The sequence below is a fragment of the Siniperca chuatsi genome, linkage group LG3 (genome assembly GCF_020085105.1).
Source record: "Siniperca chuatsi isolate FFG_IHB_CAS linkage group LG3, ASM2008510v1, whole genome shotgun sequence".
Lineage (NCBI taxonomy): Eukaryota > Metazoa > Chordata > Actinopteri > Centrarchiformes > Sinipercidae > Siniperca > Siniperca chuatsi.
In genome coordinates, this window is record NC_058044.1 from 8,688,466 (window position 1) to 8,715,151 (window position 26,686).

At 39.5% G+C, this 26,686-nt stretch overlaps 1 protein-coding gene and 1 long non-coding RNA gene across 5 annotated transcripts in view; one reads left to right on the top strand and one right to left on the bottom strand.

The window, feature by feature from the left end:
- LOC122874066 (protein kinase C beta type) overlaps positions 1-26,309 on the top strand; it is a 31,088-nt gene extending 4,779 nt beyond the window's left edge. The window contains exons 3-17 of one of the 4 annotated variants that reach the window (XM_044191594.1): positions 7,550-7,647; positions 9,169-9,280; positions 13,135-13,263; positions 13,733-13,889; positions 14,298-14,432; positions 14,602-14,698; positions 14,829-14,972; positions 15,087-15,260; positions 15,402-15,493; positions 16,028-16,090; positions 16,189-16,327; positions 16,421-16,501; positions 16,596-16,703; positions 18,059-18,199; positions 24,468-26,309. In XM_044191594.1, coding sequence (XP_044047529.1) covers positions 7,550-7,647; positions 9,169-9,280; positions 13,135-13,263; positions 13,733-13,889; positions 14,298-14,432; positions 14,602-14,698; positions 14,829-14,972; positions 15,087-15,260; positions 15,402-15,493; positions 16,028-16,090; positions 16,189-16,327; positions 16,421-16,501; positions 16,596-16,703; positions 18,059-18,199; positions 24,468-24,620 — 1,823 coding nt within the window. In that variant the 3' untranslated portion in view covers positions 24,621-26,309. Of the gene's footprint in view, positions 1-7,549; positions 7,648-9,168; positions 9,281-13,134; positions 13,264-13,732; positions 13,890-14,297; positions 14,433-14,601; positions 14,699-14,828; positions 14,973-15,086; positions 15,261-15,401; positions 15,494-16,027; positions 16,091-16,188; positions 16,328-16,420; positions 16,502-16,595; positions 16,704-18,058; positions 18,200-18,640; positions 21,581-24,467 lie in introns of those variants that run through there. The other 3 variants (XM_044191596.1, XM_044191593.1, XM_044191595.1) reach the window with 3 other exon arrangements.
- Positions 20,099-24,461, bottom strand: LOC122874067. Its single transcript, XR_006377557.1, has 2 exons — positions 20,458-24,461; positions 20,099-20,404 (listed from the first exon to the last, which is right to left on the bottom strand). It is a non-coding gene; the product is annotated as an uncharacterized LOC122874067 (long non-coding RNA).
- Positions 26,310-26,686: the final 377 nt, after the last annotated feature.

Genomic DNA, 26,686 nt, shown 5'->3' on the forward strand with positions numbered 1-26,686 from the left:
CGGGAGGTTTTGGTTGGAAAGTCTGCTTTTTAGGCTTAACTTGTGGTTAAGACCTACTTCACAGTGAAGTATAGTCATTTAAATGCTGTTGAAACAAAAAAGATTAACTTTTCAACCAAATTTAGCCTGGTTTTAAACATCAGCCTTTTGCCCACCCAGGGAAAACAGTGTGAGTCCTATTCATTAAGAAATGTATATGCCTAAATATGCAGTTAGTGGATTTCCTTTTCTTTTATTTTACCTAATGTGGGAGATTTGTAAACAAGAGAGAGTGAGGATTATGTGAACAGGAGTGTTGTAAAGAGAACTAGAGGAACAAGAAGGGTGAAGGTACAGTTCAGTACGAATGGGATGTGCTCAGACACAGTCATCAAGATTTTCAACTTGGTCAGGAGGAATGTCAGAGATCTGGTGTAGACATGTTATGACGTGTAGGGCAGAATACTTTGTATGTGTGTTTGTGTGACAAAGGTGTCTTCTGTGCATTGTGGGTGTGTTTAAATACCTGTTCTGCAAGTAAAGATTTCTCTTCTTTCTTTTCTGCTTTCAGCTTTTCTTTATTGGTGTTCATTTGTACATATGTGTGTGCACACCTGTGTGAGCTGACAGCAAAAAGAGGAAGTTACCCTCATGTAATTTCCTGCTACAGAGAGATCCAGATGACTGATCAGAGTTTGGACTGAGTGTTATAAGGTCCATTTTTTTTTTCTTCTTCCAGTTAACATATCAGATGAGTTGAGGGAAGTTTCACAAGAGGGTTTCTGATTTTGAAAAATAACAAATTTTTTTACACATTGAAAACAAACTCCTTTTTAAATAAACCTGTGGGTTTTTTTTTACGTGAAATATTGGAGAGTTTTACCTCTTTGGGTCTCTAAACCGTTATTTAAATGAAACCATGTGAGAAGTTTAGTGAAATGTCTCTTAGGTGGAACTGATAACAACTCAGACATCTAAAACATGACAATTGGGCCTGAACTAGACACTGCTGTTTTTTGTAAAGGGTCAAAAGCTATAAAGGCTGGGAACCACTGGATTCATCTTTAATGGTGTATATATATATATATATATATATATATATATATATATATATATATATATATATATATTATGTAAAATATTCATCTGAAAAGTAACTATAGCTGTCAGATAAATGTAGTAGAGTGAAAAGTACAATATTTCCCCTTGGAATGTAGTGGAGTAGAAGTATAAAGTGGCATAAAATGGAAATACTCCAGTAAAGTGGCTCAAAATTGTACTTAAGTACAGTACTTGAGTAAGACGGTGTAGTCCCTCATTCGTCCAGGAGTGTTCTATCGTAGAAAAGGTTTCCTTTTCAGCTAGTGGTAGCGGTTGGTATTGTTACGTTTCTACAAAGGCCTTTTGCACAGCAGACATTTTGACTTGTCATATTAAGAAAATCACAGGTATTACCATTTGAAATTAATGATGGCTGTGTTATATTTAAGTGTCCCAGTAAGACGTGACAGTGAGCCAGCATGAACAATACCAGTGCCCTAAAACTAAAGTCATTCATTTTATTATTTACACCTGCTTTTTCTACTGTGATATGTCAAAATGTGTCCAGGGGAAAAAAAGTCTATTGCTTCACATCAGGGCAGAAATCACAAGACAGGAGCCCAGAACATAAAACACAAATCTAGCTACTTTAGATTTTTTCAATGGTAAAAGGACGGTAAGAGTCCACAGCCACACTAGCGTCTCTGTGAGGCTGTACTTGGGCACAGTGGTGCTTTGAGCTAAATGCTAACATCATCAGCATGCTAACATGCTCACAATGACACACTGGTGTTAAGCAGGTGTAATGTTTACCACGTTAACTATCTTAGTTTAGCGTGTTAGCATGCTAGCATTTGCTAATTAGCATTAAACACAAAGTCCAGCGGAGGCTGATGGAAATGTCATTAGTTTTTCAGGTATTTGATCATAAAAGTTTGAACTGATGATGGAAGAAAAGTCAGTAGGAATCATACCGTACCAGTGGTTTACTTGCAATAACTGTCAAGATGAACTCAACTGACCCAGGTCATGCCACACCCACTGTGCATGTTTATATAGCATAGAGTTAGCCACTGCTTCCCATTAATACTCTTCACTGTATACAGCATAGTTTTGTTGGCAAGGTTTCATTTCATAGTTGCAATATGCTTAAAGGCGAGGAGGCACATTCCGACTGTTGAGCTGATTATGAATATGATTTGGCCACGACGACCGATCGGATCAAGTCGGACCGGATCTGTTCCAGTCTGGGTCAGCTGGTGTCGACGGTCGGCAGATAAAATCATCTAGTGTAAAAACTTTTGATATTTGCAACTGACAGCAGCGATGACGCCACTTGTGTGTCCCCTGAGGGAGACATACAGGTAAACAAACAGCTTCACCCATCTGGAAGTTAGCTTCGATTTTACAAAGTTCACTCACCCCTTTTTCCCTGTGTAGGCTATACCAATACTCCAGCTGTTACTCGTTCAGCGTGTTTTAATGTATTTACTCAGTCGTAAGGTTCATGCTCCTTCCTAACTGTCGAAGACTAAAAAGTTGGTGGAAATAATCTTTATTTGTGGATGGTCCAGTCTTTGTAGGTTTCAACTTGTCTTCAGGTTTGTCCCAAATTTTAGATGCTAATTGGTGTGGTCCTTTTTTTCTTTAGCACCACTGAAAAAAACTAAAAAACCACTGTCTATTCATTGCTTGTAAACCACAGTTACCAAGTTTCTTTACATTGTATCTCAGTGTTTGAGTAGTCCGATTCCCCCCCGACTGCTTACTCATCAGTCAAACCCATATACCATTCCACCCACTCAGACGCTTGGATGCTAAAGGAGCGTTTCTGATGTATCTTACAGAGACCTTTTTGTCTTCCTTTTAGTAATAAAAATATTAACAAAGAATTTGAAAAGTCTCTTTGACATAAGATTTGACTGTAGCCATGAATGCAGTCATGAACGTCTCTGACCAAGAGTGTAATCATATGATCAGTACTCAGCCATCAGCTGTCATGTAAGTGCTGATCATGGTTTAAACTCTCTACTCTTCAAAATAAAAGTGCACCGTTTAAGATTAACAAATCAATCCTCTAGCTGATTTTTAAGAACCAAGGTAGCTGGATAAGAATTTACACAAGTTGTTTTCCATTAGGTGTCAAAGTAGTGCTGAACGATATATCGAATTAATTGAATTAATCAGAATTTTTGTTTTTGATGTGTAAAATGTCAGCGATGGTTGTCCCGTAAACCGTGACGTGATTATTTACACTATATTCAAAGGACCGTCGTGACTCCTGGTGGCTCGCTGGCTCCGGCTGTAATGAATTTAATTGTCGCATCTGCAAGACAGACAGACTTGAAACTGATCTGAGCTCTCGGTTTGTGTTCGTAAAAGAGGCAAGATTACAAGAGGAGCCGTGGAACAGTGTGTGGACTCAACTTCGTTCAGTCTGCCGCTACCTGCCGGGTAGCTAACGTGAACTAGCAGCTGATATCAGATATCAGATATCAGGATGGTACATACATACATACATACAAACATAAGGAGCAGATGAAGTAGTGTGCGGACCTTTCTGTTCTATTGGTGCTGAAACTGATTTATTAAAGTGGATGTCCGTGCTCTAATTACTTGAAGCCTCTGGTACTGACAGTGCATAGCTGTAATTGATAACCTGTATTTTGCTTGCCTGCATTCACACAATGTCAGCAGAAAGGAAGAACAGGAAAAACCTCCAACTTGGAAGTGTTCACGCATTATTCCAAGATTGTTACCCCCACTTAGCATTGTGGTTCTATAACTTAAAGCGGCTATAATAAATAACCAGATTCTTTAGAGAACTGTTCAGTAGCAGGGTCTAATCCCTGTGGTTCAGTTTATTTAGGCATGTTGAGTCCTGCATGATGATTACAAGTGTCTCCGTCTGTGGTTTGTGGACTGGTAATCATCCAAGATGGAGGGAACTTCCTGATGCTCCTGTTGATGTGAAACTGTCGGCCCGCTGTCATCCTGGCAGTTCATCACAGGGATCTTTTTTGGATCGGCTCTGATTTGCTGTTATCGCTGTCAGTCAGATAAAACGGGGCGGTGCGTGTAGACTCGACTGTAGGGCTCAGCCTGGTTGCTAGGCAACAGAGCAAAGACCTCGGCAGGTCACTAGGCCTGTCTTTCAGTAGTGTGTGTGTGTGTGAGTGACAGAGCAGATTTATGAACAAAAAACTCAAAACTGCCTTCTTCACGGTTTTCTGTTGCTCCAGTTCTCTGTTTCTGTCTTTCTGACACACTGCAAACACACAAATGAATTCTCCACCCCCTCACATTGCCTCAAACCCAGCTGTGCCCCATCCCTTCCTGCCCACACACACACACACACACACACACACACACACACCCTGTCTATCTCTTTTTCTCTGTTTGACTTTATTTATTCACTCTTTCTTTTCCTCTCGTCCTCCTCTTCTCATTGTCTTCTTCTCTTTCTCTTTGCGTTTCCCTTTTTCAGCCACTCTCCTCACAGTTTGTCTGTTCATTTGCATTGTGCGGTGCTACAGATGGACAGAGTTCAACCATGGCTCTTGTGTCTGTGGTATCTGTCAGTATTTTGAGTTAAAACTGCACTAACTAAAATTTACTGTACACGTAGGTCCAGGTGTCCACTGACGTGACCCACCTTCTCTCTTGCACAAATAGACGCATGCAAACATAAGCACTCTGTTGCTTAACTGCTAGAAACCTGTGGAAAGTGCAGCTAGTTGCCACGGTGCCTCATGAAAGTGTAATGAGAATGTGAATAATTAAGATTAAACCAGAGCGTAATGTCACCCTGTGTGTGTTTGTCTGTATGTGGTTTATTCTCTTTTAATTTGAAGTGACTGTCATTGCAACATGTATGTGTGTGTTTGTGTTAATGTTTTCAGAATCGTCAGTTTGGTAGAAATGTGAAACCGTACTGATGTCTTAGACTTTTGGTTGAGTCACTGTGCAGTGGAAGTGGTTTGAAATCAGCACTGCGCAAGATTTTTATGTAAACATCAGTGATATGAGGCAAAACCACAAATTCAGATTACAGTAGAGATGATTTGCCCCATTTAACTAAATGGAGTTCTGGTATTGGTCATGTTCACATCTTAGTATCCATCTATCGATCTATATCTGTATATCAGTATATACAGTACAGTATACTGACTGATGATCTGATCTCAGTTTAGCTTCGTTGCTGGATGTCTAATGGATCAGTAGCAGCTCTGCTCAAAGATAGCAAACATGCGTACTTTCTCCACCACCGATTGTTTAATACTCTGTACTCATTTGTACTGTTCACTTCTTACTAGGGTGCAACTAACAATAATTGTCATCATCCATTAGGCTAATCTGCAGATTATTTTCTCAAATAATCGTTTGGTCTCTAAAATGTCAGAATATATTGAAAGCCCTTTCCTAAAGCACAAGTTGATGTCTTGCTTGTTTTGTCCAGTCCAAAACCTAAAAATATTTAATTTACAAAGATATAAAACAGAAAAAAGCACTAAATCCTTACAATTAGGAAGCTGGAACGAGGAAAATTTCAGACTAATCAACCAATTGTTTCAGCTCTACTTTTTACACAAGTAAACATACCAAATCCCAACATTTACATATAGTTTGAAACAGTTTCTGCTGTGGCTGTTTGCATATGCAAACAACAGGTGAATTGGACAACTGGTCAGTGTTATTTATGTTATTAGTAAAATTATCTGCTGTACACGATTCAGAAGTTGCCAAGTAGTTCCCACTTTTCATTATAATGTTTTTGTTTTTTTAATAATGTTATTACTGATGCCTTTTCATCTGTACATACGTTATATTCAAGCATAAAGCTGAAATTATTTGTTGATTAATTTATTAGCTGATCCACAGAAAATGGCAACAATTTTTGATAATCAATTAATTATTTGACTGATTTTTAAAGCAAAATGCCAAACATTCACTGATTTTAGCTTCTAAAATGTGAATATTGTGTACTATGATGGCAAACTGAATCTCTTTGGGTTTTGGACTGTTGGTTTGACAAAACAAGCTATCTGAGTGAGTATGTATGTATGTATGTATGTATGTGTATGTGTATGTATGTATGTATGTATTACATACATACACATACACATACATACATACATACATACATACATACATACATACATACATACATACATACATACAATGTATGTATGTATGTATGTCAAAACAAGTATGTCAGCTTGGGCTTTGGGAAATTGTGATGGACATTTTATAGCGCCAAACTATTATTTGAGGAAATAATCATCTAATTAATCAATAATTAAAGTAATTGTTAGTTGCAGCCCTGATGATGGATCAGCCTCTCCAGACTGAATTAGACAAGCTTGCCCATCTCTCCTACTCATCTCCTGTTGGTACCTAAATAGCATTTTGGATCTTTTTGTCTGCAGTTTCTCAGCATTCAAAAGTCAGTTAAGACATATGCCCCTTTTTAAAAAAGCACATGTGAAAACATAAACATGTGTGTATACTGTATGTATCATGCAAATTCACAGAAATTAACGTATAAAAGTTCTATATTTCACATGTGAGCTGCCTGACAACCACACGTGGCTATATCATGTCAAACACACGACTATGTGAATTGATCACATCAGAAATTTCACCGTTTACTCAATAACAAAGACTCCATTTCAGCTTGTCAGGGTTGCCTTTAAAATGCTCAAAGTGAAACCAAACTTTAGGCTTTAATACATTTATTGAGACAAGATTTGGTTTGTAAAACGTTGTAGCCTGCCTGAGCTCTAATCACACAATTTACTGTGGGCAATGATGCAAGCAAGAAGTCTGACGCTTCAGCTGAGGAACCATGAAACTCAGGGCTCCCTGACCAATGATTTCAATCATCAACTTACATGTACTTCAGTTAGACCAGCCATCCATCTTCAGACGATTTTTAATAAGTTTTAATGTATTTCCCTACTTTTTGAGCAGAGCTGCCACTTGATGTCGCATGACTGACGGTCAATAACTGAGCAAAACTAAACTCTGTCCCATGCGTTCTCCAAAAACCTGACAGCGAGTGAGCGTCTATCCAAAGATCTTAAGCTATAAAATGATTTTCTTATAAAGGGGATCAGCAACCATGTGCTATGTTAGGCTGAGAGTATGCAGGGTATTTATTTCAGTTAGTCACTGCACTGAATGATTTTAGCACCATTTGAAGCAGACAGATCACCAGGCGTAGAGCCTGCTGCCACCGTGGGAAGTTTCCTGCAGCAGCTTTAATGTTATGGGGAGTGATTAAGAGATATCCCACCATGCTGTGGTTAAATAAAAAATCATCTACACTGAAGCAATAAAACTAAAAATAGATGTCGACAGCAAGGAAGAAATGGGAACTGCTGAAATATGAGTAGCCTATTGTGCAATGACTAATGCCACATAATTGACATATTGATTCGTTTCTTTGTTGCTATTGTGTCGCCTTATTTGGCATTGCAAGGAAACCTGAGTTGACATTCGCTTTTTTCTTTCTCTCCCACCACAGTGTGCTGTTTTGTGGTCCACAAGCGCTGTCATGAATTTGTCACTTTTTCCTGTCCGGGGGCCGACAAAGGTCCTGCCTCTGATGTAAGTAAAGAAAATGTACGCAAATGTAATATTTTTTTTTTTTGTGAGTCCACAGTGAAGCAGATGTGTTCAAGTTAAATGCTTATTATGCACATGGTTAGTGATTGTTTTGCTGTTTGAATGATGTTTGTTAATAACATAAGCAAGGTCAGCACTGGCTTTTGGTGTTTGTGTACTTCCGTGTAGTTCCTGTATTTGCTGCTTGATGAACGCATGCGCAAGCACACACACACACACACACACACACACACACACACACACACACACACACACACACACACACACACACACACACAGATGTAACCTCTTGTCCTCTCTCCTGCTGAGCTGTCAGCCCCAAATCACATTGCGACATGTCAGTAAAGAGAGAATGTGCTGCCTGGCTGCCTCAGGTTAATGAGACAATATCTCTCATTGATGTACACACACACACTCACACACACACAATTTGTGAGTCAGCATGGATTTTAAAGTCATATGACTGATGTTTATTAATCTCTAACTCCTCTGTCTTTCTTTGTTTTTGTTATATCACCAAAGCTGTTGCGTTGGTTCCTATTTCTGAGCATCCTCCAAACTCACTCAATCAGCACTCCATTTTTTTTCTCTCTCTCTCTGTCAATATTTTTACTTTTGCTCTCAGTTATAATGGAGGCAATATTTAAAAGACTGGTTCACCCAAATAGAAGATAGGTTCTATTCGCCTCATTGTATTGGGGTGGCATCACAAATCAGACAGACAAATACACTAAATGGCCAAAAGTATAGTATAAGTATACTTTTGTTCTCAGGATGTTTTTGTGGTTTAGGCTAGGCTCCTTAGTTGCAATTAAGAGAAATGATGCAGAATACAGTATTTTAGACAATAGTGATGTTCCAACTTTATGGCAATTGTTTGGAGAACATGGTTCCCTGTTTAAACATGACAATATCCTGGTCCATAAAGAAATAGTTTTCCCTGTTTGGTGTGGAAGAACTTGACTGGCCTGCACAGAGCCCTGACCTCAACTCCATCCAACACCTTTTGAGATGAATCTGAGCCAGGCCTGATCACCCAACATCAGTGACCAAACTCACTAATGTACTTTGAGCTGAATGGGAGCAAATCTCTGCAGCCATTTTCCAAAATGTCGTGAAAACCCTTCTCAGAAGATTGGACGTCAATTGGCTTTATTTTGTTATAGTACCATAATAATTCACATGGTTTTAGGACAAAGATGTTCACCCATCATATACGGCTGAAATGTTCTGCTGTCCACATACTTTTGGCCATAAAGCGTATCTCAGAACCTGTGCAAAAAACCAAAACTATCTGCATAGTTAGAGACCATATTTAGAGGACATTTTCTTTCTTAATTTGGGTGAACCGACCCTTTAAATACCACTTAACAGGACAACTGAGAACACCTGAATTTGCAAATTTTAATCTTTTAATGCAGTCTAAGCACCTCAGATGCACAAGCCCTACTGAAACCTACTTAAATATTGTAATAATTCAACATCTTCTCTCTCCTCTCTATGTTTTTGCCTCTGCAGGATCCTCGTAGTAAACACAAGTTTAAGGTCCACACTTACTCCAGCCCGACCTTCTGTGACCACTGTGGCTCCCTCCTCTACGGGCTGATACACCAGGGCATGAAATGTGACCGTACGTACACAAAGATCTGTGTGTGTGTGTGTGTGTGTGTGATCACACCGTTTGAACATGTGGCACAAATTGACAGCTTGTGGTTTAGAGGGCATAAGCAGAACTTGTCATTTTACCTGCTTTATTGACCTTTATATTTGTTCCATTTTGGGTTTCGTCCTTTAAGTTCTGGTTGCTATTGTGATTCCTGATCGATTCACACAGCATATATACATTTCTCAAAGTTGGAAACACATGTCCACATTTATGAGTAGGTCATATGACCTGACAATACCACATCCACTGCTGATGTCAGATTAAAGAAGATCATCTAGATAGCTCAACTAGTTTACTGTGTGTTGCTGCAGTACGTTAGCTCAGTGTTTTTACGGTAAAAAATTGCAAGAGCACTGTTGCTTAAATTATCAGTACGATGATGCAGGTTATTGTTAATAACTTAAGTTATTAACATTATTTGCAGTTGCCACAAACAATTATGAAGCTTGAAGTTGGGAAGCTGATTTATAAATATGAATTAAAATACAACTTTTCACCCAGCTATGTAATAAAATGCCTATTTTCTTCATAATATAATTTGGAGTAATTAGTAATTAGCTTGTTACACAATAATAAGCCCATATCATAGGAAAACTGGACTGTGCAGAACTAACCAAATGAGTCTCCACTGTGACTACTTGTGTTTAGGATGAAGAAATATTGTATTAGCACCCGTTTTGAACAATCGCAATCAGACAACTTATTCTATCATATTGTTATAAAAACATAATATTATACTTATAACAGTAAGAAGACTAGCTGATCCCAGTTCTGTGTGGGCGGAGAACTGATCTAATTAGTTTTGATCTGATCTAATTGTGTCAATAGCGATAGATTCTTGTCAGACTGCTGCAGAAGAAAGTCTCTAATTTTATTCCAGCTCTGTCAGTCCTTCACGCTGTACGTTATATTATAAAACTGGTCAGATATTTGCTAAAATGAAGGTGCAAGGTGATCACAAGCAGCAGATGTTAATCTACACAATGCAACGCATCCCCACTTCCGGTGTAGACGGGAAGTTAAAAGACAAAATAGACGGAGCACTTCTTTGTTACTAAAACGCATAATGTCAATATGTCACAGGTTTGCATCTCCACTCTTTTTGGTGTTTAAATCTTGTCAATTTCAGCAAAATTATTCTGCCATCATTCTAAATGTTATCCAAACCACATTTTTGCTTCTTTACACACAAAGTTTGACCATATAGTATGTGCAAGGAAGCTGTTTCTCTACATTATTTGGTCCAATAGCGATCAAAATTCCTTAGTACATACAGAAGTACTCTGTTTAAAGTGGCTATACTCGATATTTTTATAATAATATATCAATGACAACTTGAAAACAGTTTGCCAATGTGAAAGGTGTTGCTCGTAATGATGAATCTACAGAGAGTTATTATCCAAATCTGCAGCTCCCCTCAGCTTTATGGAGCTTTATAGTGAGTTTTAGCCGATTGTTTAACTGTGCTGGTCCACAACTTTACTGTTTTGGTTTACTCTCATTGATCTCATTCTCCAAATTCTGCAGCATTTCACTTGGCCCAGTGTCGATGCCACTGGTTAGAAAACAAAGAAATGGCTGCCATTACATTCTTATTTATACTGTTTTACTTTATAACATTAATAATCCACATATTGCTTGTGATATGTGGGTTGTGCGCCGTTGTTCAGATAAAACCTTTCAATGAAAAACATGTTCTCTGAATTTAGATTACATACATCATTTACAATAATCAGCCTGCTCATGAGTCATAATGACTGTTAAATAGATGTTATCAGCTTAATGACAGACAGTTGGAGAGATATTATCAGCTTCCAATAACAATGAGGGAATAGTTTTTACATTTCTGCTGTTTTGTTATATTTATTGCTGACCATTTGCCTGTTGTTGGCAACAAAGACACAAACAGGAACATCTGGGCTACATCTCTGCAGTGCTGTCTCCTGCCATGACCCAACATTATTTAGTGGGTAGACAGTAGACAGTTCCTCATTGTACCTGTGTACAGTACACAGTGTCTGTTAACAGTTTTTATTCATTTATATTTAGTCACCAGATGTGTACACAAAAAGGAAAAGAAAATGGGAGGATGTTAGTGTTCCTTCTGAAATTACTGGAGCATCTTATTTAACACAATTCACAAAGGTGTTGTTAGGTTATATATTAATCCACGTAAACAAACGACATGACAGGAAGCTCTGTTTCTTGCAAATTGTATTCATACTACCAAATTCGATTTTTTTTTTTAGACTGCACTCTGAATAATGGAATAATTGCTAAATTATTAACAATAAAGACTTGTGATATATTTGGTATCTCAGTATTCTTCAGATTCTGACATTTTCCATTTATACTGTACATCACTGATTAGGGATAAGGATAGTTTGGTTATGACCAGATAAATTTCAACTTGGGGGAAAAAAGACAGAGACACGACTCTTGATGGCTGACAGAAGGAGTTGCAAGGCAATGATTACCTTCTCTGTCTGTGAAGCATTGATATTTGATTTTTGAAGTTTCTTAGTTGTTGGACGTGAGACCACAATTGTCTTCTCACCTGTTCTTCAAAAGTCAATTCAAATCTGACTCAGTTTCAGTCCCTCCTAACTTTTTGTCTGCTTGCTTTGTGCTAGAGGGACCTAAAACAGGGTTACAAGGCTCTTAATACACAAGCAAGGGATTTGGATATTTTAGATTTGCCACCACGATGAGATGAAACGTGTTGTTACATGCAGCAACATTAAATGCTCGTTTTTTCTAGGTCATCCCACTTTAGAGTGTATAAAGTTTCAATGGCAAGTTTAGCTGAGTGGAGACAGATAGCAATGTGAAGCTACATACATAAATGACTTGTTTACTGCACTGTCTGATGGAGATATGAAATGAATCAAAAGAAGTTATCATATGAAAGGTCATTAAAAGATCACGCTCACTCTCCACCTCTGCACCAACACCAGTGAGTGGAATCAGAGCAGTCTGGCATCTAGTGGTCAGACTGAGAAATTACATAAAGAGTGCTTGGGTATTTTTTTCTAGTGTTCACCATTAAGGAATACACTTTTATCTGTTTGTTTTTTTTTATATTTGTAAAGTAGTAAAAATTATGTCCTCGTCTGTAAAATCACAGTACTGTCAATCTTTTCTTTTTAATTGTTAAACTACTATTACTGTCTAAATTAATTTAGTGTTTTAACATTTGTGTGCCAGTTAGGGCCAGTGCAGACTACAAGATTTTTGCCTGTCCCAGACACACTTCTCAGATCTGAGACAAAACCCTCGAGCACAGCAACTCTGAGATTTCTTCAATCTTGTAGTCTGCACTTGCCCTTAAAGGGGGGCTCCACCAGTTTTACACATAAAGATCTGTTAAGTATTCGTGGGAAGAACTACTCAACCTTAATAATGTCCTCTGTGGCTCAGGAGGGAGTTCATTAAAGTCTGATAGAAATAACCCTAGTGATATCATCGGGGGTTAATGCCGGCCTAAGGAAAGCCTGGCTTACAAACTAGGGTGTTTGAGTTTGAAAGACCTCGATGTTTATCAGGCAGGGAGGGTCTAACGATAAGATGCTATTGAGTTGCAGTTATGGGAAGTGTAGGAAGTCACTTGAAGTCGGGATACCTCTGCCTTTTTTGTTTTTGAGCAATCATTTTTCAATCTCTCTTGTGAGTCCGAAGACTTTTATAAAAGTGCATCGCTAAATTGCTGACCAGCTTTCAATCTGGTAATATAGTAGTGAAAGCAGTGTGATTAATGAGGGTGATTTGGGGCTATATAAATAAAATTAAGTTGTGCATTTTTGTGTGTCTGTGTTCAGACTGTATGATGAACATCCACAAGCGGTGTGTGGCCAACGTCCCGAGCCTGTGTGGGACAGATCACACCGAGAGGAGGGGACGCATCCAAATCTCTGCCCAGATCACTAAGGACACTCTTACCGTCACCAGTGAGTGCACTCTCCTTCTGTCGGCCTCTTCCTTCTCACTTTTTTCATTCTGTCACTCACACTCACACACACACACACACACACACACACACACACACACTGAGCGCCTCTCAAAGCTCTCTATCAGCCTAAGTCTAAAACTGGAAAGTCCATTAGTCGATCAATGATCCAACGATTGACCCACATCGCCACTGGGACATTCATCCACGTGCCAGCTCTCTCTCTCTCAGACAGCTGTGGATTGATTATGGAACAGAAACTAAACTGTTGTTAAGTGTTGTCAAATGTAGCCGGAGTTATTTAGGGCAGGCCAGAACAGGACTCGCACTAACACTTACAGGTCCTGCTGTCCTCTGGAAAAGACCAATTCCAGACTTCAACACTAAACAGTCTAAAAGTGTGTATTATCTTGGGATGTTTTCTTCTTCTTCTGACACTTTTTTTCAACCATGTCCTCAACTTCTCGTAGTCAAAGAGGCTAAGAACCTGGTGCCCATGGACCCCAACGGCCTGTCAGACCCCTACGTCAAGCTCAAGCTGATCCCAGATCCCAAGAGTGAGAGCAAGCAGAAGACCAAGACCATCAAATGTTGCCTCAACCCCACCTGGAATGAGACCTTCACTTTGTGAGACATCTCTCATTCTGTACAATATTTCGGTTGAGTTTTGAGGCTTCACACACCTAATCAACTTATTTTTGGCATTGTTGGAATATAACTTGTTTGGTTTCAAGTTTCTCTCTTGGCCCCATTTTCAGTCACAAAAGCACAAAGCTAACTGGAGCTCATGCAAGTGACCCTGTCCCCGTTCTTTTTCCTGTTTTTGCTTGTAGCTATTCTGGGTTGCTGTGACTGCTAGGAAAGGCATGGGCATGAAAAACTGTCAATTGCTTAGGTGTTTATCAGTTTAAATAGAGAGAGATATGAGGAATATGGCTTTGAAATCAAATTGTGATTTTTTTTTTAACCTATTTTAAGACCATCCTTCATCTGATCTTTCATCTGACTGTCGTCCCCTTTTCTCTAATTTCTTAGCAACCTAAAAGAAAGTGACAAAGACCGCCGTCTGTCAGTGGAGGTCTGGGACTGGGATTTGACCAGCAGGAACGACTTCATGGGATCCCTGTCCTTTGGGATCTCAGAGCTGCTGAAACAAGGGGTAGATGGATGGTAAGATGTCAAGATGAGGAATGGAAATGGGAAATGGTGGATAATTGGTGTAGACAGAAATTACAAAGGGCAAGGGAACTGGGGGCTGAATATTTAAGGGCTTTATTGTCACAGTCTGGTGATAATCCTGGATTTTATCTGACATTGCTGTTTTTATTCTGGGGTTTAGGTTTAAGATGCTGTCCCAGGAGGAAGGAGAATACTTTAATGTTCCTGTCCAGCCAGATGGAGAGGACGGTAACGAGGAGCTGCGACAAAAGTTTGAGGTGAGATGCACAGAAACAGGCATAAAATGACAGCAGGTTTAATTTGTACTGTCCTTGTTTTTTTAATATCAGGTTTATTTATTCTTCCCTCATAATCTTGTTCTTTTCCTGTAATTCCTTCTCTCTCCAGAGGGCAAGAGTTGGTCCAGGGAAGCAAGCAGACTCTTCTTCCTCCTCCACGGTGTGCAAGTATGACAGCAATGGCAATCAGGACCGGGTCAAGCTCTCGGACTTCAACTTTGTCATGGTTTTGGGCAAAGGCAGCTTTGGCAAGGTGATGCACATTAGTAGACACGTGTTTTTTATGGTGAGAAATGGGAGCCCGTGGCTGTAAAACAAAATTAAATCACTCTGAAGCTCATTTATTTCCTTTGTTGACTCCCTCAAGGTGATGCTGGCTGAGAGGAAGGGTACCGATGAGTTGTACGCCATCAAAATCCTGAAGAAGGACGTGGTGATCCAGGACGATGATGTGGAGTGCACCATGGTGGAGAAGAGAGTCCTCGCTCTGTCTGGGAAACCACCTTTCCTCACTCAGCTGCACTCCTGTTTCCAAACCATGGTAGCGCACCACATCTTGCATTAACAAAGACAAACACATGCAGAAACATGGCAACACACAACTTGTAACAGTACTGGCAACTGATCGATTTATCACTGATCATTTATTCTCCTCCCTTACCACTTCATCTTTGTCTTCTAGGACCGATTGTATTTTGTCATGGAGTATATAAATGGAGGAGACCTTATGTACCAGATCCAACAGGTCGGCAAATTCAAGGAGCCTCATGCTGTGTGAGTACACTCACTCACACACACACACAGTTGAATAATCGTTCATTGTTTACATTTTATTTCCTGATGTACTCATCTCCTCTATGCTTTATCAGTTGTGGTGATGTCTGTACCCTTAGAATATTTGGGCTGATCTGATTACTAAAAAATGTTGAAGGATGTACTAATTCAGTTTTAGATGAATCCTTATCAAAGAAAACGTTGTCAGTTAGCTGCTAACTGACACTTAACTCATATTTTCATACAAAAGAAAAGCAGTTGTAAGTTCTTAAAAGGCTTATTTGAACAAGATGATACAAAAGTAATGTTGTTATTTACGCTGGTGACTACAACAATGATATTTTTTATAACAATAACAATTTTTATATTTTCATGGTGCTGCAACTAAACAAAACCTCAAAAGACCTTACATAAAATCTATGAAAAGAAAAGATATCGTGCAATTTTGACATAAATATGGACACACCCATACTGTGTATTCACGTCAATACAAACACAGATTTGGTTAGAAACTGGTGTTTGTCTCTATTTTAGGTTCTATGCTGCCGAGATTGCCATTGGACTCTTCTTCCTTCACTCCAAAGGCATCGTGTATCGGTGAGTCAGCTTGTGAATCAGCTCGAGTCTGCATGTGCAGTTTACAATCATTTCAGAATATAGGTGTGCATTATACCTGTGTGTGTGTTTGTTTTCAGGGATCTGAAGCTGGACAACGTGATGCTGGACTCTGAAGGCCACATAAAGATAGCCGACTTTGGCATGTGCAAAGAGAACATGTACGATGGAATTACCACAAAGACATTTTGTGGAACACCAGACTACATCGCTCCAGAGGTGAGTTTACATGTTTTGAGGTAATTGATTGGTGCTTTTTTACATAATTTAACTTCTGAATAAGACTCAAAACTCTACCATTGTGTCTTGTAGATCATAGCTTATCAGCCTTATGGGAAGTCTGTGGACTGGTGGGCCTTTGGAGTACTGCTCTATGAAATGCTTGCTGGACAGGTTTGTATGCATTCACTGTAGTTATTTTTTTTAATTGATAACAGACAGTTGTGACAAGAACTGAAAATGATGAAGTATATTTGTGCCCATCCAGCCGCCTTTTGATGGGGAGGATGAAGATGAGCTGTTCCAGTCAATCATGGAGCATCATGTCTCTTACCCTAAATCCATGTCCAAAGAAGCTGTTGCTATCTGCAAGGGGGTGAGGACACATGCTCAAATGCACATAAACACAGAGACTCAGTCCTAATCTGGCCTCTAAACCCTCTCCCTATCCACTCTGAACACTGGAGAGTACACAATATTAAGACCTCTTAGTTTGGAATAAAAGTCCCAACAGTGAGGCTACACCAGAGCTGAATTATCATTTTCCACTACCCTCAACCAAAAGTGCGAGTGTCAGATAATGGAGGAAACACCATCTTGCTACTTTTGGTAGCAAACATTTTGGTAAAGCACATAAACCTGTAGCTACACTTTGTTAACACTGCCTCATTTAAAGAATGCACCGTCTTTTTGATAGCTCATGCTGATTGTTTGGGGATGTTATACATTTACAGTTAGATCATAATATCGGGATGTCCTTGTGGTTTAGGGATTGATTCCGGCCCAGAGCATTTGTTGCAGGTCATCCCCCGCTATTTAGTGAGAGCAAAAAATGCCACCAAAAATACTTTGCAAAAGGAGTACATGATATACAGTAACTCAACAGTGCGAGAGTGAGCAAGGTATTCATCAGTATCCATTGTGATGGCTGTTAGGGCTGGACGATATGACCTGAAATTTGAAAGATAAATTATCAGATTTACCTCAAATACTTTAGTGCATGTATTTTCCTTCTTATGTTGGCTGATATGTTTGTGCTGTTTAACTGCAGTAGGACCAGTTAAGAGTACTCTACTGATTTAGCATCGCACTCCTAAAGCACTGTCAGACTCAAGATGGACAATGATCAAAATCGATGCAGCAGAACCAGGGATATTGTCTTTTTTATTCCATGCGTTCTTCTTTGTCAAAACCTGACGCCTACATTACCCACAATGCAACTCGACCGCTGACAGTTCAGTCAGAGATTTGGGTGTGTTATGCCAGTAGCGGATAACGTAGCATAGCAGCGTATCTCCACACTTCCATATTTCTTTCAGTTTTCAAACTTTTAGTCTTCAGCCCCAACCAACGCTGACTCAAGTGACATCACTTGAGGTAATTTTTCTGACTTCACGCAGCTCCTTCTGGAGTCACAAAAGGCTTGATTGCCTGGTTGTTGTCGTGGGTCGATAGCTGTAGCATTTGCCAGTTTATATACATTTAATGAAAATTGCAATGCAAGTAAATTCAGGTCGGTAAGACATTCATCATTTTGGTATTTCAGTAAATGTGGTTTATTGTCCAGCCCTAACTGAGTTTAGCTGCTTATTTACACCCCCCCATGTGTCGTGCCCTTCACAGCCGTGAGTGTGACTTCATGCACAGAGACAAACAGTAGTGAAGTTTTCGAAGACCTACAGTATACATGTCCAAACTCTTCTCACCTTGTATGTCTGTGTGTGATTTTAGCTGATGACCAAACACCCAGGTAAGCGTCTGGGCTGTGGTCCAGAGGGGGAGAGAGACATCAAGGAGCACGCCTTCTTCCGCTATATAGACTGGGAAAAACTTGAGAATAAAGAGGTCCAGCCGCCTTTCAAACCTAAAGCTGTGAGTATATTACACACACACTCTGTTCAGCTGTTGAATATTACCTGAACTTCACTAATTACCTTAGAAATTTCTCTCAGTAAGGAAGGAAATAACATAGTCAAACTTTCACGGTAAGTTATAGAAACAATTAGATCGCTCATTCCCCAAACCCAACCATCACCTGCCATTGCTCACTACCCTGACAAATGCAGAGCTGAGATTTGTGAGTGTAGTCACCAATGATGAAGAGATGTCACTGGCTCACATACGGACCAATGGAAATCCACAGCTTCGGCTGTGAGGGATTTTGATTGGTTGATGCCATGTTTTAGTTGTATTTCTCTTTTTTCTCTTTGTCGTTTGTTGTCCTTTTTTTCTTCACATCCCTCATCAAACTCACTCCATCCTCCCCCCATCTCTCTCCCCACCTCTCTCTCTTTCCTCTCCTCTCCACGGCAGTGTGGGCGTGATGCGGAGAACTTTGATCGCTTTTTCACGCGCCACCCCCCAGAGCTGACCCCCCCAGATCAGGAGCTTATAGCCAACCTGGACCAGGAAGAATTCCAAGGCTTCTCATTTGTTAACCCTGAGTACCCTCACACAATTCACTGACCACGCCACATATCACTGGGCTGCACTAGTAATCCCCCACACCTCGGAAATTTACACAAAAAAAAATGTATTAAAAAAAATCACCATGATGTCATATCCAGGTTGCATTTGGCAGGGTGAAACGTTAAAGGAATAGTTCAACATTTCTGGAAATACGCATATTTGGTTTTTTTTCTGCAGCAGGAGGAAACAACTAGCCTGGCTCTCTCCAAAGTTAAGTGCTGTAACCATCGCACAGTGACTTACCGGAGTCTTGTTGTCACAGTGAGGCAACAAGCAGAGACGCTGCACAGAAGTGCTGTGTTGACAAATAAACTGTTAGAGTTACATCATATAACTCCTCCTAAAACCGAGAGATTCTCGAGGAACTGCTACAACCTGCAAGGCGAGGGTCACACGACAGTCGGAAACAGCTGAAGGAATCAGTAAGCTATTTTTTGTTAGCGTTGCTAGCTTTTCTACTGGTACCGTAAGAAATGTATCAGTGATGAAGCGCCTAAAATAGATGCCCATGAAAAGTAAAACCCTCCACAGCAAAGGGAAAAACAGCTTTTTAATCAACCAGCAGTGTTTATTCTTTCTGTTTAGATTTTACAAAGCAGTAGCTTACCTTATCACTGTGATTCAAATGTAATCGAGGAAAAAACTTCCCATCATCCTCAGCTGTACTTAGCAAATGTTAGCATGCTAACACGCTAAATTAAGATGGTGAACATGGTCAGCATTGTTAACCTATTTAACCTGCTAAACATCAGCATGTTAACATCGTCATTTTGAGCATGTTAGCATTCTGATGTTAGCATTTAGCTCAGAGCACCGCTGTGCCTATGTACAGCCTCACAGAGCCGCTAGCATGGCTGTAGATTCTTAGTCTTGTTGTCAAATTTTTGTCAAGTTCTTTTAATGTGAAGGTCCGTTGCCTAGCAAAAGACTTGCACCAACTAAGAGCCCGCACAGCCAGTAGTAGTCAGCCAGCAGTAAGCATGCTAACAGATTAGCTCACTAGCAGTAGTCTAGCTTGGCTACCCCCATTGGTCATGTGACCCTCGCCTTGCAGTTTGTTGCTGTTGCTCGAGTCTTCCCTGTAAAAAAAAAAAAAAAAAAAAACACACATTGTCTTATTTACATTTCTCTTTGTGCTACAAATGAGATAAAACATCTTAATTAGTAAACTTTAGGCCTTGTATCTGTATTTTTGAGGAGATCCAGGGTCGCTGTTTCCCCCAGCTTCCTTTTTTTTATGCTAAGCTAAGCTAATCGCCTCTTGGCTCCAGCTCCGAACCTAATGTACAGACATAAGAGTGGTATCAATCCTCTCATCTAACTCTCGGAAAGAAATCAAATAAGCGTATTTCCCAAAATGCCAAACTATTTATTTAAATAACGTTCAGATGGAAATGCAGACAGGTGCTCAAATGCTAACAATCAGGAGAAATAATCAGATGTTCATGTGTCAAGTCGCCAGTAGGAGACTAGTCTCGTTTCCAGCGGTGACACTGTTTTCAGTTTACTTTGGTTTAGCATGTCATGTTACACTGCTGCTCTCATATCAGCTCTAGTGGCTGTATTTCTATCTTTAGTGCAGAATTGTTGCTCCTGAATGCTGCCCAGCTGCTCACACCAGCAGGTTCATGTCGGAGTCCGACCTCAGGGCCGACCTGAACCTGCTCGTCTCTGTGTCACCCTCCCTGTAGTTACACATTGACTATGACAACCTATCAGTAATATTGATGAGTGTACTATGATCGCATATTGGTAATATTCATACAGTGTAAGTGAAAACTGACCAATTGCTTTGTTATGATTGTTTAAGTACAAGTTTTCTAATGTTGACTTTAATTTTATCTATAGGACCAAATACTTCTACACTTTCTGTTCAGTCAGTGTTGTGGTGAGCTTATCTTAAATTTTTTGCTAATTTCATTTTTAACCAGTCAGAGGATAGAAGTCTTTATAGATGCAGTCTGAAAGAGTGTAAGTCTACGTCTAGTTAGTGATATTTGACTGAAAGCTCATTAATTTTCTCCTGATTCATTACTGAAAACATTCACCACATTACACTGTGTTTTTATTGACAGGGGGCATATCTCTTAGCTTGTGAACAACCATTTTTGTAGAATTTCACATATGACGAAGCCTTGTCGAGTCTCGTGAAGCTGGTGGTTTGTTAGCTTACAAAAACAGGAAACCCTAAAGTGCCAAAATAGGGTTCAGAATCACGAGGATGTGGGAAAATATTGTCCTCAACAACTGTGATGAAGGGCAGCCATCTTGTGCCATTTTGCAGTACATGTATAATTATTAGAATATGCATTATAGCTTAACTGTTCTCCAACAATACCCTTCGAAAGTCATTTTCATATATAAAATGAATTGTCTGAGAAGACGTGTGTTTCATTGTGAGGCAGGTTGTATTATCCTTTTGTAACTGTGTAACGATGCAGGTAAGTAAACAATGTGTCAAATGTTCTTTGAGCTTGTATCAAAAAGGGAGGCGGCCGCTTGGTGACATCGCAGATTTGTTTCTGTTATACAAAGATGCTCGCTGATAAAGATGATGATTCTGCCAGGTGAAAAAAGCGCAAGCTTATTGTGAGGATGGTAATAGTGACAAATCAGTGGTGACATAACGAGAGATATGACAGAAAAATATATATATTGAGTTCTATATCAGAGAGATATTTGGATAAATTGTTCTGGATGAAAGAGATGCTTCTGTGGATTGTGTAATTGTCCTGTATGACTGGAAACTGATAATATACTCACTGGTGCCTACCAGACTCCCTCTGCTGTGTCTGCTTTGTTACTGCTGCTACGCCCAAAAATGGTAACACTTAAATAGAGAAATAGTTCAACATTTTAGGACATATGTTTGTTTGGTTTCTTGCTGAGAGTTTGATGAGAAGATCAGTTCCACTCTCATATCTGGAATCTAAGCTAGAGCCAGGAGACAACTGTCTTAGCTTAGCATAATAACTGGAAACAGGTGGAAAGAGCAAGCCTGGCTCTTTCCAGGGGTTAAAAAAAAAAGTTTGAGTTGTAATCTCTGCTGTCTAAAAAGTTGTACAGAGACCGCTCCTCTCTGTCCAGCCGTTATTACAGATGCGGTCTGAACTAACAACAGACACTCGCCTCGTGTCGAGCCGTGATGTTAAGCCCGCGAAGGCCTAGGGCTTCTGGCAAATGGTGTTCGTTAAAGGCCTCTGAAAAACAGAAATATTAAATAAATAACGACATTTAAAAAAAAAAAAAACACCGTCCTTATCTAAACATATGAAGCGAACCACATGACATACTGTTGAGAGAGTCTCTGTTCCAGAGCTGGATTTTTTGTTATTAGCAAGATGTTACAAATGTCAGTGGGATTTTAAATGAGGTTTTCTTACTTCTGGAACAAAACCTGAAAGTTCCAGTTTCACTGCAAGTCTTGGCTTATTTGTCACGGTTTGGAAAACATCACCTATATTAACACAAGACACCAACAAGAATCATAGGCCTTCTTTTATGAATGACTGATAACACAGTGTAAGATATCTGTAATTACATTTAATGATATTTTATTACACACATAAACAGATTCTTACTGTTGTAAAACATTTAATAACTGTTTATACTCATGTATACACTGTTAACAGGCAGGTTTAAAACTGATTATAAACGTGTTCAAAACTTGAGCTTGAAGTTTTCTTTCTTGACCTCAGAAAAAAAAAACAATACTTAACTTAAGGTCCACTTACTAAGTTTCTCCTAAAGTTTTCAGCTGCATCTCATGGCCGCATCACATGGAGTTTGCTCAGTTGTCATGGAGTAAGAAGAAATATTTATATATAAAATACTTAATTTATGAATATAATTAATACATGTAATAAACAAATAATATATATGTTTATGTAAAACATGAATCTATATTTTGTATTGTTATAACTGTTTATCGTGTTAAATTGTTGTCAGATACATTAATTAAACACTTAAACACTCCCTACATCTGCTGGCAGATAATGAGATAACTACATTATTGTGTGTTATCAACCATTTATTAATTGTTATGTACTGTAAAAGCTACATAGGGGGTTAAAACGTAATCTACAAAACAAACACACACACACTAAAATATGCAGCCTCGCAACTGCCTCATACCCAAAAATGTGCTGAGTTAGTGGTGAATTCGTGGACCAGTGGTAGAGGTGGGAAAAGTTTCCAGCCCCTCCTCATTTCAGCTGGAAGCCCTGTGATGAGACAAAAGGAGGAGGTAGGAAACTAAATGCTTTGTGTGTGTGTGTGTGTGTGATACATGTGTCTTGCCTGGGGCTCACTGCTTCACTTCCCTGTGTGAAATCCTTTCCGGTTGTGGTTTGGTCTGCAGCTGGTCTGTTTTTATCAATCCTCGTCTGTTTTGTACTAGAACATTTTCTCTCTCTGGCTTTGGAAGTTTGTCTTGGATCTTTCTGCATCTGTGCTGTAAAAAAATGTTTTTCGGTGGGTCTTTTTCATCTTTTGACTGTGTTTCTTGGGTTTGTCTGAAGGGTGTGTTTGTTTTTTGTCGACTTCCTCCCCCCCAGTCCTGTATAGAATCAATGGTGTGTTTTCATGAACCTAGGCTCCTTGTGGTGCCACCATTTACAGATGATCAGAGGTGTGGACTAGACTGTACTTAGACTTGACAGAATCAAAAAACACAAGCAATTTGACTTAGAATTTACCACCAATGACTCATGACTGCAGTTAGACTTAAAGGAACAGGGTCACAATTTTTCAAGTCTGTCTTAAGACAACAGTCAGGTTCCCATATGAACATTGAAATAGGTTTTGCTTCCTGTAATCGTTCCTCCTGTTTATACCGGCCCTCTTTTTGTTACTATCCTTCCACTGCAGCTCAACTGGGAAACACTGTCCAGGGAAACACAGGGAGGGAGTTTTGTACTAAAAAGACTAACTTTGGAAGATCCACACTTGATGTGACTTAACTTCAGACTTCTGAAGCCTCATATTAACTTCAGATAAACTTAAACTCAGATAAAATACATTTTTGCACAAAACGATGACTGTAGATTTTGTCCCCTATCACTTACATTAGAAGCCAAGGGATCTCTTAATGGCCAGTATGAACAGGAGGAATGATTACAGGAAGGAAAAGCTGTTTTGGTGATGGGTGGGTTGCATTGGAGGAATTTGGTCCCCTGACCTCAGTATTTCTAAAATCCTGGCCCTGCATGCAAGAATCAAAACAGAATAACACGGTATATACCTGATCATTGTGTTTTAAAATATTGGACAGCTTTTTTTGAAATGAATGAATGCACATTTTAAAAGGCATGTATTATTTTTGCAAATGTACTATACTAACTGTTTATAGATTTAAAATGGCATTAAATCTGGTGAAGGGCACATAATGACTTGTTTTGGACTCTAAACAACATTTAGGAGTGTGCAATTCATACACTTGTGACTTGCACAACAATGACTTTGTCCCACCGCTGTAGATTATTAAAATGTGTCTTTCTGTGTGCTGAAACAAGCCTCCTCCTCTACCCTTCATCTTTGTGCTTCTATGGTAGAATTGTTCTTTTTGCTCGTTGTCAACCTTCTTCTTTCTAAACTGCCTTTTTAACGCTGCACAAATTCACTCTTTGTTTTTCTAACACGCTCTCTCTCTCTCCTTTTCTCTCTGTGGCAGAAATCTCGCCGTGACGTCGGCAACTTCGACAAGGAGTTCACAAAGATGGTGGTGGAGCTGACGCCCACAGACAAGCTCTTCATTATGAATCTGGACCAAAACGAGTTTCAAGGCTTCTCCTACACCAACCCCGAATTCATCATACAAGTGTGAGGAGTTCCTGTTGGTTAGATGAAGCCCGGACAAGACTTTACTCCAACCCGTACAGCCCAGTTACGTTCATCGAAGACTCATCCAGCATCTCATCAAACCACCTAGACCCAAACCACTAACGCTCAAGCCACAACGTCTCATTTACACACACAAAAATCTTCAAACTCAACCCACACCAGCAACTAAACTGGACAATAATCATAAACCAACCACACTTGCCACATATTCACATCTACAAACACACAAGAAGCAGAATATAATACAAACTGCAGATGGTTTCAGCTGCTGGTTGGTTACAGTGGGACTGAGTTTGACCAGTAACCACAGACCAGTAACAGGCCAGTTTCCAGAAAACTCCAGGTGTGTGTAGTATTCACAGGACCTCGTGGTGAGCAGGTCAATACAAAGGCCGGCGATCAAGAGTCATAGTGAATGTGTAACTGTGTATGTGCTCTATTGATCAACAACAGTGTGTGTTTGCTTACTTCTCTTTGACCTGTAAAAGTTGCGTCATGAACATTCCATGATCAATATGTCATGTATGTGCTCGCACACGTGTCTGAGCGGTTTGGCTGCGGTTTGGATGGAAGGAAGGAAGGAATGTTTTGAATGATAAAAGTCCTGATTTATAACCTCATGTCTAAGTTAGTCCTGAACTTAGTCTTAAGCACGTCTCGTCTTCCAAATTGATGCAAAAAAAACAACAACAAACAAACAGAAATCCCCCAAATGCCTGTTTGGCAGTGACATTAAAAAATGTCTCTGTCTTTTTTCTCTAGCTTAATCTCTCTCCTTCTCTCTTCTCTATGGCACTGTGTATGCAGTGGGTTAGTGCTGTGTAGGCCTATACAGTCTTTGTGGTGCAGCTCCTCTATGCATGCCATATTTGTTGGTACAGTAGCTCCTTAAGATTTGCTTTTGACATCACGGAGGAGAAAAAAACCTTGGCGTGTTAAATTTATTGATGCAAGTGAGTTTTGAAATATCCATGCTCAAATCAAGTTTTAGTTTCCACTCCGAATGCTGTGTACGCTGTCTCTAATAGTGTCAAAATATGCGTGGCTAAAGAGTTTGCTTTACAAAGCACGGAGCAAAGACTGTTTTGCTGTGCTTGATAAGAAAATATGACATTCTGTGAAATGAACATATAAAGTAGATGTAATAATTCTGTATGGCTTGTGTTTCAGTGTATGTGTAAATAAGAATGGGATCTAGAGCTAGAAGTGATTTTCATGTTCTCTACTATTCCTCACAGCCCCGTCTCCCTTTCTCTCTGCACTTTATCCCTGCCAGCACTCTCAGCTGTCACCTCTTACTTTATTTTCCCATTTCTATCTCTCCCCTTCTCCTCCTCTTCTCCTTTCCGTGAAATCTTCATTTGATCTCTGTTCTTTCTTTGTGCTTCTCTAGTCCTCCTCTATCGTCAGGTAACACATCAGTACATTTTAAGGAAAAGGAACTGGGAAATAACATAAGTAAGATAAGAGGGAGAGGGGAAAAGAGGGGAGAATAAAGTGTTTACTATGCAAAAGACAGAAGAGGATAAGGGGAGGAGGGCAACTTTTATAAAGCAACCTGATGAAATTGTGTAACAGGACAGTATACATGTGTTGCATGCGCCGTCTTTACCTGCGCGTGAGAGACACTTTAAGTATGATACCTACATTAAAGTGAATTATCATAATACCATTTCAGTAACTCTGCCTCTTGTGTTTTACTGGGTTGTACATGACAGATCACCCATCACAACTGCATTTGTTGCCAAAGGTGAAATTCCTGCCACGATGACACTGAGGTCTGTGCAACACGTTTGAAAGGTTTCTTTTTTCCGTAGAGAATGGTGCAGTAATTTTCTGCAGATTTATGATTCAAGTGTAACTACATAAGCAATACCATAACCGTGCTGACCGCTACAAAAACAATTCGGTGTATGGTGACTCTTAAAAATGCTTTGCTCTGCAACAAATTCATTTAGTTGATTACAGTTTAAAAAACTACAAATAAACAGTTTGCATAAAGAATCTAAACCAGTTTCCTTCATTAAAAGAAAAAGTAGTCAGTTTAGT